Consider the following 15,661-nt stretch of genomic DNA (forward strand, 5'->3'; position numbering starts at 1 on the left):
TCCTGATAGGCTAGGATGCACAGGGAAGACAGACATCTCATACAGTCCATGGAGAACAGCAGACGCCATATTCTTGGAATAAATTTTTACCTGGTTTGTATGTGCTGATCAGTATCTCATTTTACATTCATATCCCCAGAGAAGGAAAACAAAGGTCATATTGTATTGGCTTTTTTTTCTATAAGCAATTAACATTGGAATGCAACAATAGTACGTGATTAGCAATGTCATCAATTGGAAAAATAATTATTCCAACCTTCAATCATGCAACTTTAATTATTGAGCACATTCTTCTATGTGCTATAAACGCTATGGTAGAGAAACGGATATGGTACTTAACTTCAGGAGAACTTGGAGTCTAGTAAAAGGGGCAGACATTAAAGAAGGGTACAGAAAAGTCTATAATTAAAAATTGTGTTAAACGTTAGGAAACAAAAAAAGTAGGTACAAAGGAGAAAGGACTAAAAGCAGACGCTTAGGTGAACAATATGGTCAGGAAAAGCCTCTCTGAGAAGAAGACATTTCAGCTCAGGCCTAAAGGACTGGAAGGAGGCTATCAGGCAAAGAGCAGAGGGAGGAGCACTTCAGGTGGAGAGAACAGCATGTGTAAGGTGTCCGAGACAGGAAAGAACTTGACGTGTTGGAGGACATGAAGGAAAGTCAGATGAACAGGAGGCAGTGAGCAAGAGAAGGTAGCGAGGTGAAGCTGAAGAACATTGAGAAGCTGAATACATTGAGAAGCCACTGAGAGGATTGGCATCCGGGAATAATATGATCGAATATATATATTTAGAGGGTGAACTGGATGCGGTATGGAGAGTGGATTGAAAGGGCTCAAAAATGGAAATGGGCAACCTAAGAAAGGTCTTTTCGTTTTTCAAGGCAGGGATGGCCAATGGCCACCAATGTTTACCCTACTATATGTGGCACAGGCCTGGGCCCTGGTCTCACAGAGCAATGTCCTCAGGGAGCTTTACTGGAGCTGGAGAGAAGGACATGTATCAGCCAATTCTAAAAGAGGGTACGAAATGAAAACAATCAAAACTGAATTATACATAGGGTGACCATATATACCAATTTTCCAGGAAGTCCTGATTGATACTTATTACTCCAACATAAGTATTAATATGCCTCTTTTCACTCTCAGCAATGTCCTACATTAGGTGATAAATTCTGGAGTCACCTAGTTATAAACAAAGGATCATGGGAGCTCTAAAGAAAATACACTTAATTCTAAGGAGGAAGATCATGATCATAAAAGCTCCAAGGGAGAAGTAGATTTGAAGTAGTCACTGAAGGACAAATATGACTACTGAAGAAGGTCATTCCAAACAAAGGGAATAGCATAAGCACAGGCAGAGCAGCATGGAGAAAGCATGAGGCTCGTACAAATAACAACCAGACCTACAGCATGGTGTTTATGGAGAGCGGGAATGTGGGGAGGCAGCTGGAAAGTTATGCTGGAGCAAAGTGAGGACCTAAAAGGTCCTACACTAAGGGGCTTCAAATTTATTTAGTTGGCTATGGAAGGTTGCTGATAATTTAAATAAGAAAGAACAATAACAATGAGTGAAACAATGCTGAATTATATATACTAAGAATCCAGATATGGTAAATACTATATTGGTAAGGACTGATAAGATATTGAGTGAAAATGTCCAGCATGATCAAGGGAGCAAGGAACCAGGTAAAGGCATTTTGTAACTTTGAGAGCTAATCTAAGTGGTTTCCCGTGCTAATCCTGGCTGGGTCAAGAAGCAAGCAAGAGACAATGGATGGAAGAAGAGAAGTGAAAAGACAGTGAGAGCCAAAGAGCTGAAGGTATAGCCTGAGGCAGGCTCAAAGATAGGAAGGGAAGGAGAAAGATGGGCTGTCAAGTTTGAAAAGAAGACAGAGAAGAACTAGGTCAGAATCACCAGGGAAATGTTTTTAACTCTAAACCCTTCCCTTTCAATATTCTGGTATGTCAATTTGTCTGCTCACTCTACCTGGAGATCCAAGGAAGCAGTAGGCATACACCCCCTAAGTTATCCCAATATATTCTCCTTCACACACAACTCCACAATCACACCCCTTCAGAGCCTCTCCCTAGCCTCCCTACTGCCATATTCATTTGAGAAATACAGACTTAGAGTTTTAATACATGGAGGTAGGAGAAAAGTGATAATTATCCAAGTGGGTTCCTTAAGTTTCAAAAAGCACCATTCAACCTTCAAGCGATGAGTCCTGGGTCCATTACCCAGCTTTGTATTTCACCTAACAGGCCAAGGCATTTTCCATCATCTCTATTATTTCTTAGGGAAATTTGATAATAGTATTTTTTTAATCAAAAATCATTATTAATAGTCTTATTCATACAGTGGGATAATTTCATTAGCAACTGTTCTGTTCAGTAAATCATTCTGTACTCATCTCCAGGGGAACAGCTTTCCTGGTCTCATAGTAATGCATTAAAAATGAATGCTACCTACTGTTGACACACCTCAGACAATTGTTAAATTATAAGTATAGGTTTTGCTACATAAACAAAAATTCTTCTGAGAGTTTTCATTCTGTTTGGTTTTAGAAAGGAAAACACTTTCTTTTGAATTTGTGGAACCCAAACCAAAAATTCAAGCATAATATTTTATTAAATTGAAGCTTTCTTGGTTATAAACAGTAAATGATCTTTAGCCCTCAGATATACAAGCAATATTTTCAGATTTCATTCATGCCTGCCCCCCAATACTGCCACCAAATAATACCAATTTTTGAAATATGGAGGGTTAATAAAACTTATAAATGTTAAGAGCTCAACACCATTGTGGTGTCGTAAAGAGAAATAAATAAGTAGAACCTAAAAGAAAGAATAATGAAAATTCAGTTACCGTATGTATAAAAAAACTGTGTTATTTAAGGGAGCTGGTAAGTTTAAGGAGAGAACACAACACAATTATTCTACCAAGGCTATATTCCAGTAGGCTCCTACTAAAAAGCAGCCATTTTTAAAACATTATTTTCTGTAATATCTATAACATTTGGGAAAAACATTTCACTTTTGCCAATAGTGCTTTCAAAAAAACTCAATTAGTAAATATACAGAATAAGAATATAATTGCAGTATTCATAAAATTATTTTCACACAAGATGTGATTCAAAATTTTTAAGGTTTTTAAAACTTAAATTTTAAGTTTTGCAAACAACATAGTAATATTCCTTTCTCTTTTCTAAAAATAAAAATGAGTACAATTCATTTATTTAAAAGTATAACTACTGCAGCACCTGCACTGGAGTCAACTAAGGACCTTGGTGCCACATGCTGACCCCCACCCAAGCGACTTTGCCTCTACGAGTAAGAGGTGAGGCCTGGGAATCTGCATGTTCATAAAAGCCCCAGAGTTTTTCTGACATAGGTGGTCCAAAGACCACCCTTTGAGAAACATTTTTCTGTATTTTCCCTATCTAGAAAATGTAGCTGTTTCCCAATCTAACAATAGCTGATCTCAGCCACTCAGAACCATCACTGGCAATTAGAAGGTGTACAGTTTGTACTACATAATTTTCAAGACATATGACACAAGCACTTCCTGAGCAAACGCAGGTGCAAACAGTGATCACAGAATGACCAACTATAACAGCGTCACTGTAGGCAGACACAAGGGAGAAGTGGCAGCTTCTGCAGAGCTATGATCAATGAATGCAGGTAAAGTGTTTTCAGCAGGCCACATGGCAGAGCTCATCAGGCTCCTGGAAAGACACCAGGTGGGCCCTTGACAGGACTTGCCTGCATTTGTGAGCCATTTGGTTTCCGCTTCTGTGTGTGTGTTTGTGAGCAAAAGTGTGAGGGTGTACACCCCTAGGTGTGAAAAGACCCAAAGCTCCTGCAAAAGCTCTGTTATATCTGCTTAGTATAAAATTGTCAACACTTGCATCAATAGGCGACGCTCCAAAATTCATTTAGAATATCTAAATAGGTTCTTTTAGACATCATTAGGACTCAGCACTAGCTCAATTAAAACAGTTGGGTTCCTGTGGTAAAGCAGGTCTAATGGGACAGAGGTTTAAGTACAGCAAGGGATGTGTCATCAAGGTCTCCTCAGCCCAAGCCTCGGGGACTCTCTAAAAGCAAATATCGGTCCTACTCAAAGCATATAATCATTATAATTTCATCTCAGATACCATTCACCGAAATGTTCAAGGGAAAGTTAAAAAGAATGCAGTAATGCTGTATCTATCTTCATATTTAATTAAAAAGAGAGCTAACAGTACTTCCAAAAGGGAGGTCATTCCTTGTTCGGTACAAGATTTCTCTGTGCAAAGCTATTTTGAGAAAGGGCAATAAAACAAGTCAACATATAAATACTTACAAAAGCTATCATTTCAGAAATGCTACTGATGCTTTAGCTAACAATTCTGAAGATGAGGTAACAAATGACAATCCTGCAGCTAGAGGCAGCCATAGGAGAATCAAGAACATTATCCACTATCAAAGCCCAATCAAATACACCATCTTCATCTCTCTCCTCATAGTGCCTGGAGGCCCCAATTGCCTTCAACAGAATTGTATCATAGAAAAAGGTTTAGAAGAAGTTATATGCAAGAACTTAAATATAATCTCTCAAAGTTTAAGAGATCAGATAATCATTTTCTTCTACAGAGTAACTGTATTAACAACATATGAAGAAAAAAGGATGATATTCTATAAAAAACTAATGGAGACAACTACAAGATGATAGCAGATTTAAAATAAGAGCCTTACATAGTTGTACACATTTAAAGAAAACCACACAAAGGTGAGTTGTGGGCAGATGGCTTTGTTTCCAGCCCAGTGAGTACACAGTTGGCTCTCTGGGCAGGATGAGACATTCAGCTTTGCCTATGTGCACATACTGAATCTTAAAATGCACCTTTGGCTTTTCTTCCTTGGAAAAATAATTACAAAATAGGCATCAAGACATACAACAGATCTCAAGTAACATTTACCACATAGAGTTGCCTGTGCCTGCCTTAAAGCCCACCCACAATTTCATTTTCAATTAGCAGCTCCTGGAAAGGCAGTAATGAAAGCAGTTGCTAAAGAGCATTCAGATGTCTCTGAAAGACTGCAAACCCAAACTGTAAATAGCACATTATGAGTTGCCTGTCACCACCATCAACTCCCACGGGAATCTCGCAACACGTGGCTATCAGAACCATCTGCTCAGCTCCCACCAACACCACTGTAAACCACAGCCACCTACCCACTCCCACCTCCCACTCATTACCTGTCATGTACAGACTTGTGTGGAGATGGAATTGCTGTGAGCTGAGATTAGAATGCAGAATGCAGGGAGGCTTGTTTTATTCTATAGCTAAGGTCTGGCCACATTCAGATAACATTGTACCATCAGAAGAGGGAAAAATGTAAAATTAACACAAAAATGCAGTCTCTAATAAAGAAAGGGAGTTCTGTGTACCCTCATCAACTATCATAGGTGTAGTGGCTAAATCCTGTAAAGAGAAAAACATGCTCTTACCCTTTAATCACTAGTATTATAGAAATGTACAGCAGGTGAGGTTGGGAATCATTTCCGTCACTTTGTCCTTCTTACTCTTCTAACAATATATGGGATTTCAATGGCCCTTAATAATAAAGTTCTTCACACACATACATATAACAAGTTCTTACTTTAGGATTTAGTGAACGTGACTGTTTTATGGACAATTTCTATAGTCCTCAGGATCACTCAAGCTGAGTTACTAGCCATTGTTTTAATTGCAGTTACTTTTCCAATTCAGCCTATTTTCTATCTGTAGGTTTTATTTTATGAGGTGGCAGTCAATGTGCTATGTCCTTTTTTAGTCAACTCTTACTATATTTTAATTAAAAATTATACATGTCACTTGAGATTAAACTTGTTACCGGACACCATCACTCCCAACATGTCACACAAAGTCAAGCAATGTTTGCTTACTCTTACCACCATTCAGGGCTGACGGAATACATCCCAGATAATGCAAGGCATCAGGAGACGTGCAATCAAAAATTCTAAAACTCAAAAATAAACTATCCCTGCTTTCAAATACTCAAGTTAAAACAAGACAAAAAGTTCTTCACATAATTTACTGTATTAAAGTCCCAGGTTTTGGAATACCAAATAAATACCTCCAATAAAACACACGACTAATTCTAAACAGAGACAAGCCTGTATTGGAGTTTTCTCAATAACCAGATGTTAAAAACTGGCATCTTTATCCCCATTTCAAGTCAACCAAGATTCTAAGAGCAATAAGCCAATTTTCTCCTCCCCCTACCAATATTTTCTTAAATATTTTATTCTTATTTCTGTAATCTGAGCAAAAGGGGAAAAGTAGTGTGCAACTTAAATTCATAGGAGGGAAAAATACAGAATTTTATTTAATATCTCAGTTTGTAATTTTCACATGACTACACAATTTTTGAAAAACAAATTCCCAATTAACACATTAAACTTGAAACTCTGAAGTATAAAATAAAAATGATTTAACTGCAGCTTACATTTCTTGATACTAGCTCAAGGTACCTTCAGTTATTTAACCATTATAACAAATGTATTTATGAAAGAGCACAGAGCAAAGTTCACATATCTTTTTATTACTAAAGTATAATCTCCAATTACATTAGTGTTTCAAATGCTCTGATTTCCAGACACCTGTAGGCTCTAGAGTCAAGCTGGATAAATACCTGTGTGATTTCAGGCTGGATTTCCACTCAAAACTAATTAGCAGTTCTTCAGAAATGTGACTTGAACTGGATCAGTTTAATCAAAGTTTTCCATTATAAATCCTCCTTTGCAAGTTAATTTATACTAGTAATAAATGTCACAGAGAAGACCTCAGACAATCTGAGAAAGTCCCACTGAAATAAAGGATCAGCCTCTGGTAGTAAATGCTCTCAACGGGAAAGCCTGTGTGAGATAAACTGTTCCATCAGGATAAATGGAAGCATAGCTAGTGGCTTAGTCATATGGGCCCTTCTGTATCAACACAACCACTTACTCCAAATAAGAAAAAGGCCATGCAAAGCAGGTGCAACCACCAGGCATAGCTCTAACAATAGCTCTGATTTTAAAGACCTAGCACTGTGATTCATCCCTTTTCTTCCTATAAATCAGTATACATTTTTGGTATCTACAATTTACAATTTTATAAATTTACAATTTACAATTTTTATCTTCAGTGTCAACTCAAAATCCTCTACCGAGTTTGATTCCACCATACTAGATTTTCAGAGAGAAAGCAAATTTCCATTACTTACAAGCAATACCTACCCAGCTCAACTTACATGAAAATTTTTAAACCACATGAGGCATTCCCACATAAGCCATTCTTACCAGCAAGGTTAGAGTCTACCTGCTGAATTTCTGAAATAGTCCCAAATTCCTATATTTTCCTCTCAAATGGTATTCCCCTATGGCTAGAAGCAATTTCAGTAGGTTGCCTCTTTCTCTGGGAAATTCTGCCCTTAGATGGATGGGATTTTGTCACCAAAAATTCAATCAGAATGGAGACTCTCGGATTTGTTTTGATGATCCATCCTGTTGTCTGTTAGTTAGAAGAGCTCATATAACCTAAAAGTTCCTCCTAAGTTCACTTCAGCCTATTTCCTCTGGAGAAATACTAGAGAGAGAAAGGACAGACTGATAGACTAAATGGAGATTTAGAAACATCCATTAAAAATCAAATCTGAGAGGTCTCTGAACTCTCACCAACTTTTCCTCATTGCTTCTCTATTTTTAAAACTGCTTTGTTCTCTCAGTGTTTTAAACTATAAAGTATTAAATTTTTAAAGCATTCCCTATGGTCTAGAAGTTAGAAAGAAAACTAAACTCAAAGCCCTAGGAAGAACTGAATTTCCCCAAAATCCTTCTGAGGAAGTCATAATTTGGCTAAAAGGTTTGGCAACACATCATTTCACTGTGTTCTCAGTGATTTCATTGTGACTTAGTCTCTCAATTAGAGTAAAAAAGCTCCTTATGAGAAGACCTGTGCAACCTCTATGTTGATTGTCCCACTCCCAAGTCTAAAGAAGAAAAAGAAACTACCATATCCTTATTAGTAAGAGCTTAATTTTTTTTTTACATAATGGCCGAGTGCTCACATAATGAGCAAATAGTTCTGTGTAAGGCATCTCTCTCACACCAAGCCTGGGCAGGGGCCCCGGGGCGGGGGAGGCAGTGGGGGGGGCTGGGGCGTGGAGCTGGTCAGAAAGATATGCATTCTTTTGTGTAAAAGTTAATTTGTTCCTTTCTTCTTTATTTCAAACTCCTTTGGAAATTAAGGACTGTTTAAATCTGCCATATAAAAAAATGCAACCACTTTACAAGACAGTTGCCAGCTCAGCGTCTTCTAAGTCAGTATATATTTATACTTAAAAATATAATCCAACAAATAATTTCCATTGGGATAGTTAAGTATCAGTTAAAAGCTTTCTTTTAACAGTATGAAAAAACATGAGAACTGAGGTTTTCTAATCAGGCAAGAAAAGAAAAAAAGCAGTTTGGTTTTAGAACTATACATCTCTCTTGTAAAACTATTTAATTGTACTCTCACAGTAAAAAGATTAGTTGTCAACAGATTCTCAGAAAAAAAAAAAAATCCTATTATTTCCTCTCCACTAAGTAGTAACATCTTCCCATAATTACAGGAAAGCTGTGCATTAAGTTGCCTGCTCAGGAAGTACCATTTCCTAATAAAATGCAAACCTAATCCACTCTCACCAAGTCAAAAATAAAGACTAACTTCTCAACTCATACTGCCTTCTTTCATCTGTAGTTCTTGTGATTATAATTCTTTCAATAAGAGGCACTCAACAACAATCCATTAATTTAGAAATTTTCCTCAAGGCCCACTCTCATCTCAAGGTCCCCTTCCAGCTATGATGGTCAGATTCAGTTACTTTATCTGATAAAAAGCAAGGGCAGGGGAAAAAGTTAATTGTGATGTATACAGGCATCTATCATGATAGGAAAGCAATTGGAAATATTCTTAGCACAAGTTTCTGAACATCAACAGTGGCCATTAAACACTCATGTGTCGCCTTTTACCAATGATCACACAATAAATGACGCTTGTCTGGGCTGACACATAACTAACCTTGCCTCTCCCTCCCACTAGTAATGCAGCTCCTCTGCTTTAAATGTTTTCACAAAGCCAATAAGTTAGACTCCAAAACTAAATTACCTTCAGACCAAAATATGGTCTTCCTTTACAGACCTCAACAACACTATATATCTCTGTGTTATTCATAAATTTAAAGACCCATGGAACTCAGAGGAAGGAGCCTGAGAAATCTTCTCGTCTAAACCTCTCACGCTATATACGAGTAGCAAAAGTGATTTGTTCAGGGTTTCATAGCAGCACATGTGATTCTAAGAATATTGCAAATAAAAGTATTAGAGCTTTATGTCCATTATCAACCTCTGCTTCCCTTCCTATTAGAAAGGTAACACTTGACTTGGATAGCATATTTGGGCATCGACACTGAAGACAAGAAAATAACACTTGTTTTTAAAACTCTTACACAGACCAGAGATACGATTTAGTCTTTCCTTCTCCATGATTCATGAGTCAATATAACTACTTTTCAAATATTTTACCTAAAACAAGGATAGCTATGATTTAAAATATCACTAGGACCAGAAGGCTATTAGAACCAAAAGCTATTCAAATCTGAGACATACAGTTCTAGCCTTCTTTTATGACTATAAATTCTTTCACCAGAGGAAAAGTAGAAAGAAGAATCTTGAGGACAGAGAATCCTCTGTCCTCTGTCAGAAAGGTCAGATCAGCTCTGGGAGTAAAAGTCAAGGATAAGGAACCATGGCTCAGTGTGGGCTCAGAATTAAATTTCAGGTTTCTTGCCTGAAAGGTAAGCAGCTTACCCTGTTGGGAGAAAGGGCCTGAGGAGAGAAGTGGTGGTTACACTGCAACTTCTCTCCACTGGGAATAATTGTTTTTCTCACATTATCTCACACCAAGAGGCATGAGATGGGAGTCACAAATACCACAGGAACATCACCCTTTATGGGACCCAGCCCTTCCTCCTTCATCCCACTCTGTGTCTGAAAAAAAAAATTTTAATAAAAATAAACCACATCCAAATGTGATTGCTTCCAACCTTCCCAGCTCTTTCTCTACTCTCTGAACTTAATATTTCATCCTGTTTCTTCTTGTGCCTACATAGGCCATTTCTATGACCAAAATCACTTCCTCTGACCAAACTACTCATGCAGTTTCTAGAAATACTTATAGATGCCCTACATCTAATGACCTGGAGTTCTCTTTTTCTTCATGTCCAATTCTTATCCCAATCAAGAGGCAGAACATACAGGGATAACAGAGCAATCTAGAGAAATCTGGATCTAAACCCTAGTTCTATCCCTCCCTGCTAAGTGGCCTGAGACAAGTCACTTTATCTCTTGGAACTCCAGTTTCTCCATCTGTAAAGTAACCATATTATCCATTAGCTAGGGTTGTTATGAGAATTATTGATTATACTACAAACTCCCTCATTGAATGACTATAACATGAATGCATTAAATAAATGTTAATAATTATTATTATAACTTCGATCTGGCAGTTTATTTTAGGACACAAATGTATCTTTAAAAAACTGCCCTGAGAGTCACATTTGGGGACACTCCCTTGAGACCCTCTGAGTCCATGCTGAAACCCATCACTCTAAATGTCGTTTCAGGAGTATATCCTTTATGACACAGCAGGTTGAACTCTGGCCCAAAACTGTCCACTAGATCTTATTGAGGCTTTTGGCCCTTCCAATCTTTTAATTAAAAATCATCACCAAAAATATACTCTTGATGCTTTACCAGAATGATTTTGAAAGTGGCCTGACCATTATCAAATAGGAAATTTCTAAGACTACAAATATCTGTGCCTTACCCCCTAGAGAATCTGGTTCATTAGGTCCTAGGGAAGGGCTAGGAATGTGTATTTTATTCATGATATGACTCTAATGATCTGTAATGTTTAGGAACCACTGCTTTGTATAATCCCAGGTATTCTCCTTCTGCAGAAACATCTGCAAACTAGAAATTACCTGTTCAGCTTCTAATTAGAGCACCTGCTCTGCTTCCTTCAAATGATAGTTAACCCCACCCAAAAGTCCCTCCAAAAACAAACAAAACACAGGTAACTGAGCAGGCACTAAAGCCTCTGGATTTGTGCAGAAAAACTGCTATAAGCAGCTTCATTTCTCATTATTAATCCATCTCATGTGGGGATTTCCACAGGCAGAAAGGCTCCCCAAATGCCAAGAGCTATATTTTCTTGTGGATCATTGAAACCTAATTATTAACAGACCAGTAAGCCCAACTACCAGACTTTCATACAATCAGCAGATCACAAAGATCGTCATGAATTATGGGCTATGGAGAACAACTAAAAAACTGAAAGGCAAATTCATTTCTTCACTGCTGCTCTCCCACATGCCACAATATTTGAGCTTCCCTGGAAGATATAAATCTTGTGCAAGGCACTGCTCACATGCAGATAACCATGTTTAGCACCTCAGAATCTTTAAATACACAGTGTCTGTGATCAAATCTGCCTGTTATGCGTCTCCTAATTATGAGACTCTCTCCCCTACCAGCCCTAGACTCTCATCAAGGCTTGAGTCAGCCTGCCCTAAACTTCAGCAGCAGCAGCAGCAGCAAGCTTTGTTACACAGAACACATCTGACTAAAATGGTACGTTGCTGAAGTTTCAAATCATAATAAAAACGCTGAGCTTGGTTTGGTATACTCTTTTAGAAGTAAGCACAAAGATTTCCACCTGTTAAGAAGAACCACAGAGGAACAGGCACCTGAGGAAGGGATTGTGCAGCCATAAAAGAGAACAAACTGAAGCTTCCTCACCTGTCTGAGTCCCTTTGGCATTTTCTTTCTTTTTCCGAGGTGCTGGCAGAGATTGCGGTCATTTTCTCGATCTGAGCTGTAGTGGTGTGGGTGGCTGAGTCGGCTCTTCTTGGAGTGAAAAGACAAGCCGTTGGTAAGTGCTTCTCGTTTCTTCTTGGTCAGAGGAGTCTGGCGTTTCTCCACACGTTCCTGAGGCTTAAGTGCTACATCTTTCTGTAGAAAAGAGAACGAAAGGGAAGTGGTGGTTACATAGCTATCTAGGGTCACGATCAAAATACAGGGTAAATGGGGTTACTAAAAGGGAGGAGAGAATAGGGCAGGAATGTGGGATATAAGAATACTTAACACTAAGAAACATAGCTCTCAATTTTTCTGAATTCCTAATGCTACCACAAACAGATCCTTTCTACTCCTGTTGAGTGAAAAACTCAACTAAGCACAAAGTATCTGTCCATTAAAAATTATTTTACTGCTGCCTGGGACAGTGGCTTTCCATCTGATTCTGTGCTGGGTCCAGTACACCATATTCCCCAAGGAGGCTCAATACATTCACTTCTCAATATTGTACATCAATTATGTTTCGGAAGAAGAGTACTAAGTGCATGCACAATTCAAAAAAGCAGTACAAGACTAAAAGTATCAGGGCCAGGTGGATGTGAGCCAGCAAGAAAGAAACTGTCAATTCACACGATTAAAACGTTTCCTTAATGCATTATATTTTTACCACAAGTTCCTCTCAGCATCCTTAATTCCCATCTTCTTTGCAAAATGTAACAATATTATCACCAAGATCAAAAGCAACTTTTCATTTATTCCTGTGTGAGGCTGGGGGTGGGGTAAAAGGGTAGGAGAAAGGTAATGAATGTACTGGAATAGGAAGCAGCATCTATAGAAACTACAGGCAAGCATTTCAGGCCACAACCTAGTGGAGTTATGTACCTGCAGGCAGCTCAGGACATACTGAGATCCCAAAATACTTAGGTTTGAGCCCTGACACTGACATTATTCATTATGAGACTTGGAATAAGTCACTGCAACTGAACCCATGTGCAAAATGGGCTTAGATATGACTTGATTCCAAACATGTGAATATCCTTTGACCCTTGAGAATTGTGGTACACAATAAGCACTAAAATTAAAAGGATCTGGTACTCAGTCATGTAAATGAGTGGATACAACGTCCTTTCACTGAAAATGCTCCTTCATGGAGCCTCGCTCACCCTCACATAATTTCTCAGTGTCTGTAGTCCTAAATGCACATTTTAAAATAATATAAAACCAGAACAAAAATTATCCTTTACCCATTTCTTCTTTTCAACATACCACTCTTTTTTCTCTTTTATAGCCAGTATTCTTGAGGCTGTTATCTATTTCTACTGCCTCCTAATATCCCAACACTCCCCACTTGACATACACGGTACTCCTTGATGTCTTTCCCCAAATCAGCCAAGCCCATTGGTTTGAGACCTTGGACTTTTATGTCTGTTTGCTTTGGCCTCAAAAGCCCTCCCTTTAACAACTCTCCCTTTTCTAGTTCAAGGACTCTTAACAGTACTACCTGCTCAAGGAGACCTTTCTATTATGCAAAAGTAATGTCCTCAGGCCTTCGTTCATTCAACAAATATTTTTCATGTACCCAGAATACGCCAAATACAAACTTAACACTGTCCTATAATGCTCAGAAAACTGTGGGGGGGGGGAGTGGAATCCCCACCTCATGTTGCTTAGAATTAGGGGACATATATTAATCAAATCACACAAATACATAATTGTGAACTGAACTAACTGCTCTTAAGGAAAGGCTAGGGTGCTGAAAACTGGGGAAAATAGTCCAGTCCAGAGGAGGGGGCTGTGGCTGAAGGACTACCATCTGACCTGGATTTGAAAGTATGAGCAGAGAAAACAGCTTGTACAAAGTCCCTGAGGCGGTTAGTAGCACGAACCCTTGAGAGAATGAGGGCAGGGACTAAGTATCATTCCTCTCAGTAACCCTAGAGCTTCATATATAATTGGGCAAATGATAGATAGATAGATAGATAGATAGATAGATAGATAGATAGATATAGATACACACACACATACACACATACTTGCTAGATAAACAAATAAATAAGAACTAATTAAAGTATCCAAACCTACAAATCGTAATAGTGATTTAATAATATCCCAAGCCATCTCTAACACAGAGTGAAGCGAACTAGAAAAGCTACTTGAAGCAGGAAACCAAGAAACCTAGCAGGCACTGCTGGCACACAAGAAGGATCATAGCAAATAGGAGGAAGCCCCAGAAAAGTAAAAAGGCCTTGTCATTCTTGGAGCAAAAAGATAGAAAAGATAATAATCTTGTAATGCGAATGAGTGCCTCTGGTCTAACTTCTAGCTGCTATCACCACAGATGATTTACCCTCTGCCACCGGAAAGGTAGCTCTCCTGAGGCAATGAGGATGTGGTGAGAAGTGTTTAGGGGACAAGCTGAGATCAAAGTGCATATGGCCATTGATTCCAGTCTCAGAATCTTATACACTATGCCTAACACATGGTAAATGTTTAATAAAGTCTGCTATATTTAATCCTTTGTCTAGTGTCCACTACCACAGTCGGCTATGTCAGACATCTGCTCAGCTCAAACTATTAAGTGCTTAGCCTCACATGTAATCATGATAGACAGCTATCATGAAAAGACACTCAGGTATAATGGCAATGCTACCAGAAGCAGCCAGGTGAGTTCGTCATAGACTGCTTCTATATAATATGATTAAATTGCACTACTTCTAAGAATGATATATAAACTCCCCAACATGGTAAAAAAATAAAATCCTTTCTTTGTCATGCAACCCAACCCACCTAGTGCCCTGCATCATATGCATGTAGAGTATTAGATTAATAAACAAATGACATTTAATAATGTTCAACTGTGCTTTTAAAAAAATTATGCCGTTCTCTTCAGAGACCAAATCTTTCATACTGAAGGTGCTCCAAAGTATATTGAAAATTATGTGCAATTCCATACAAATGTGAATTAATATTTATGAGAGTATGGTATAATTTTTTCCAAATCCATTTTATTTTCATGTAGCATATTAATCAAGACATTCTCACTGCACTGCAGAATAGCTACACAGAGCAAATGGACCCCATGCCGTGACATTAGCTTGTAAGAGACCTGCTGAAGTCTTAGCAGCAGCAGTACAATCATCTTAGCACCAATTAATATTGAAATTTTCAACTCTGGAGGGTGTGTGGGGGAAAGAGGGGAAGAGAGACAGGATCAAAGTGTGTGTAGAGGTGGTGGCTTTAGAGGTAAAGAAGAAATAAACAGTGTTTTAAAAGTTTTTTATTATGTAAGATGTTTATATTTGCAAAGACTAGAGATTACTTTTAAAGGTCTAATTTTATTTATAAATTACTGTATAGACCCTTCAGAACAATTTCTAAATAAACCAGGCCACTGTCTGTTCATTCCCTGTATAAACATTTACTGATTGGTTAGTATGTATACAGTAAAATAGTCATTTTACTTTTCGGTGGCTGTCTTGGGGGGAAAATGACAAAAACTATCCACTATAAGCAATAAGAATTAAAGACACATAATATTCTAAAGGGTTGTGCATATGATTACATATATGTGTATGTGTGTATATATCCATCTATTAACCGAGCACCAATAAACTATTAATAACTAATTTGAGCATTTCCTTAAACATCAGCAGTCTATAAAACACTGCTACAACGTAAGGAGGAAAATTATATGGTTTATAAAATAACTTTTTAGGATCAATGAATGATGA

The 15,661-nt window shown here is 38.0% G+C and overlaps 1 protein-coding gene across 1 annotated transcript in view; it reads right to left on the minus strand.

Moving 5' to 3' along the window:
- Nucleotides 1–15,661, minus strand: part of AUTS2 (activator of transcription and developmental regulator AUTS2) — a 1,077,358-nt gene that overhangs the window by 792,669 nt on the left and 269,028 nt on the right. Inside the window, 1 exon segment of the mRNA XM_039849320.1 lies at nucleotides 11,874–12,086. Within this exon segment, the coding sequence (XP_039705254.1) occupies nucleotides 11,874–12,086 (213 nt within the window).

Source organism: Pteropus medius, unplaced genomic scaffold (assembly GCF_902729225.1).
Source record: "Pteropus medius unplaced genomic scaffold, Ma_sr-lr_union100, whole genome shotgun sequence".
Lineage (NCBI taxonomy): Eukaryota > Metazoa > Chordata > Mammalia > Chiroptera > Pteropodidae > Pteropus > Pteropus medius.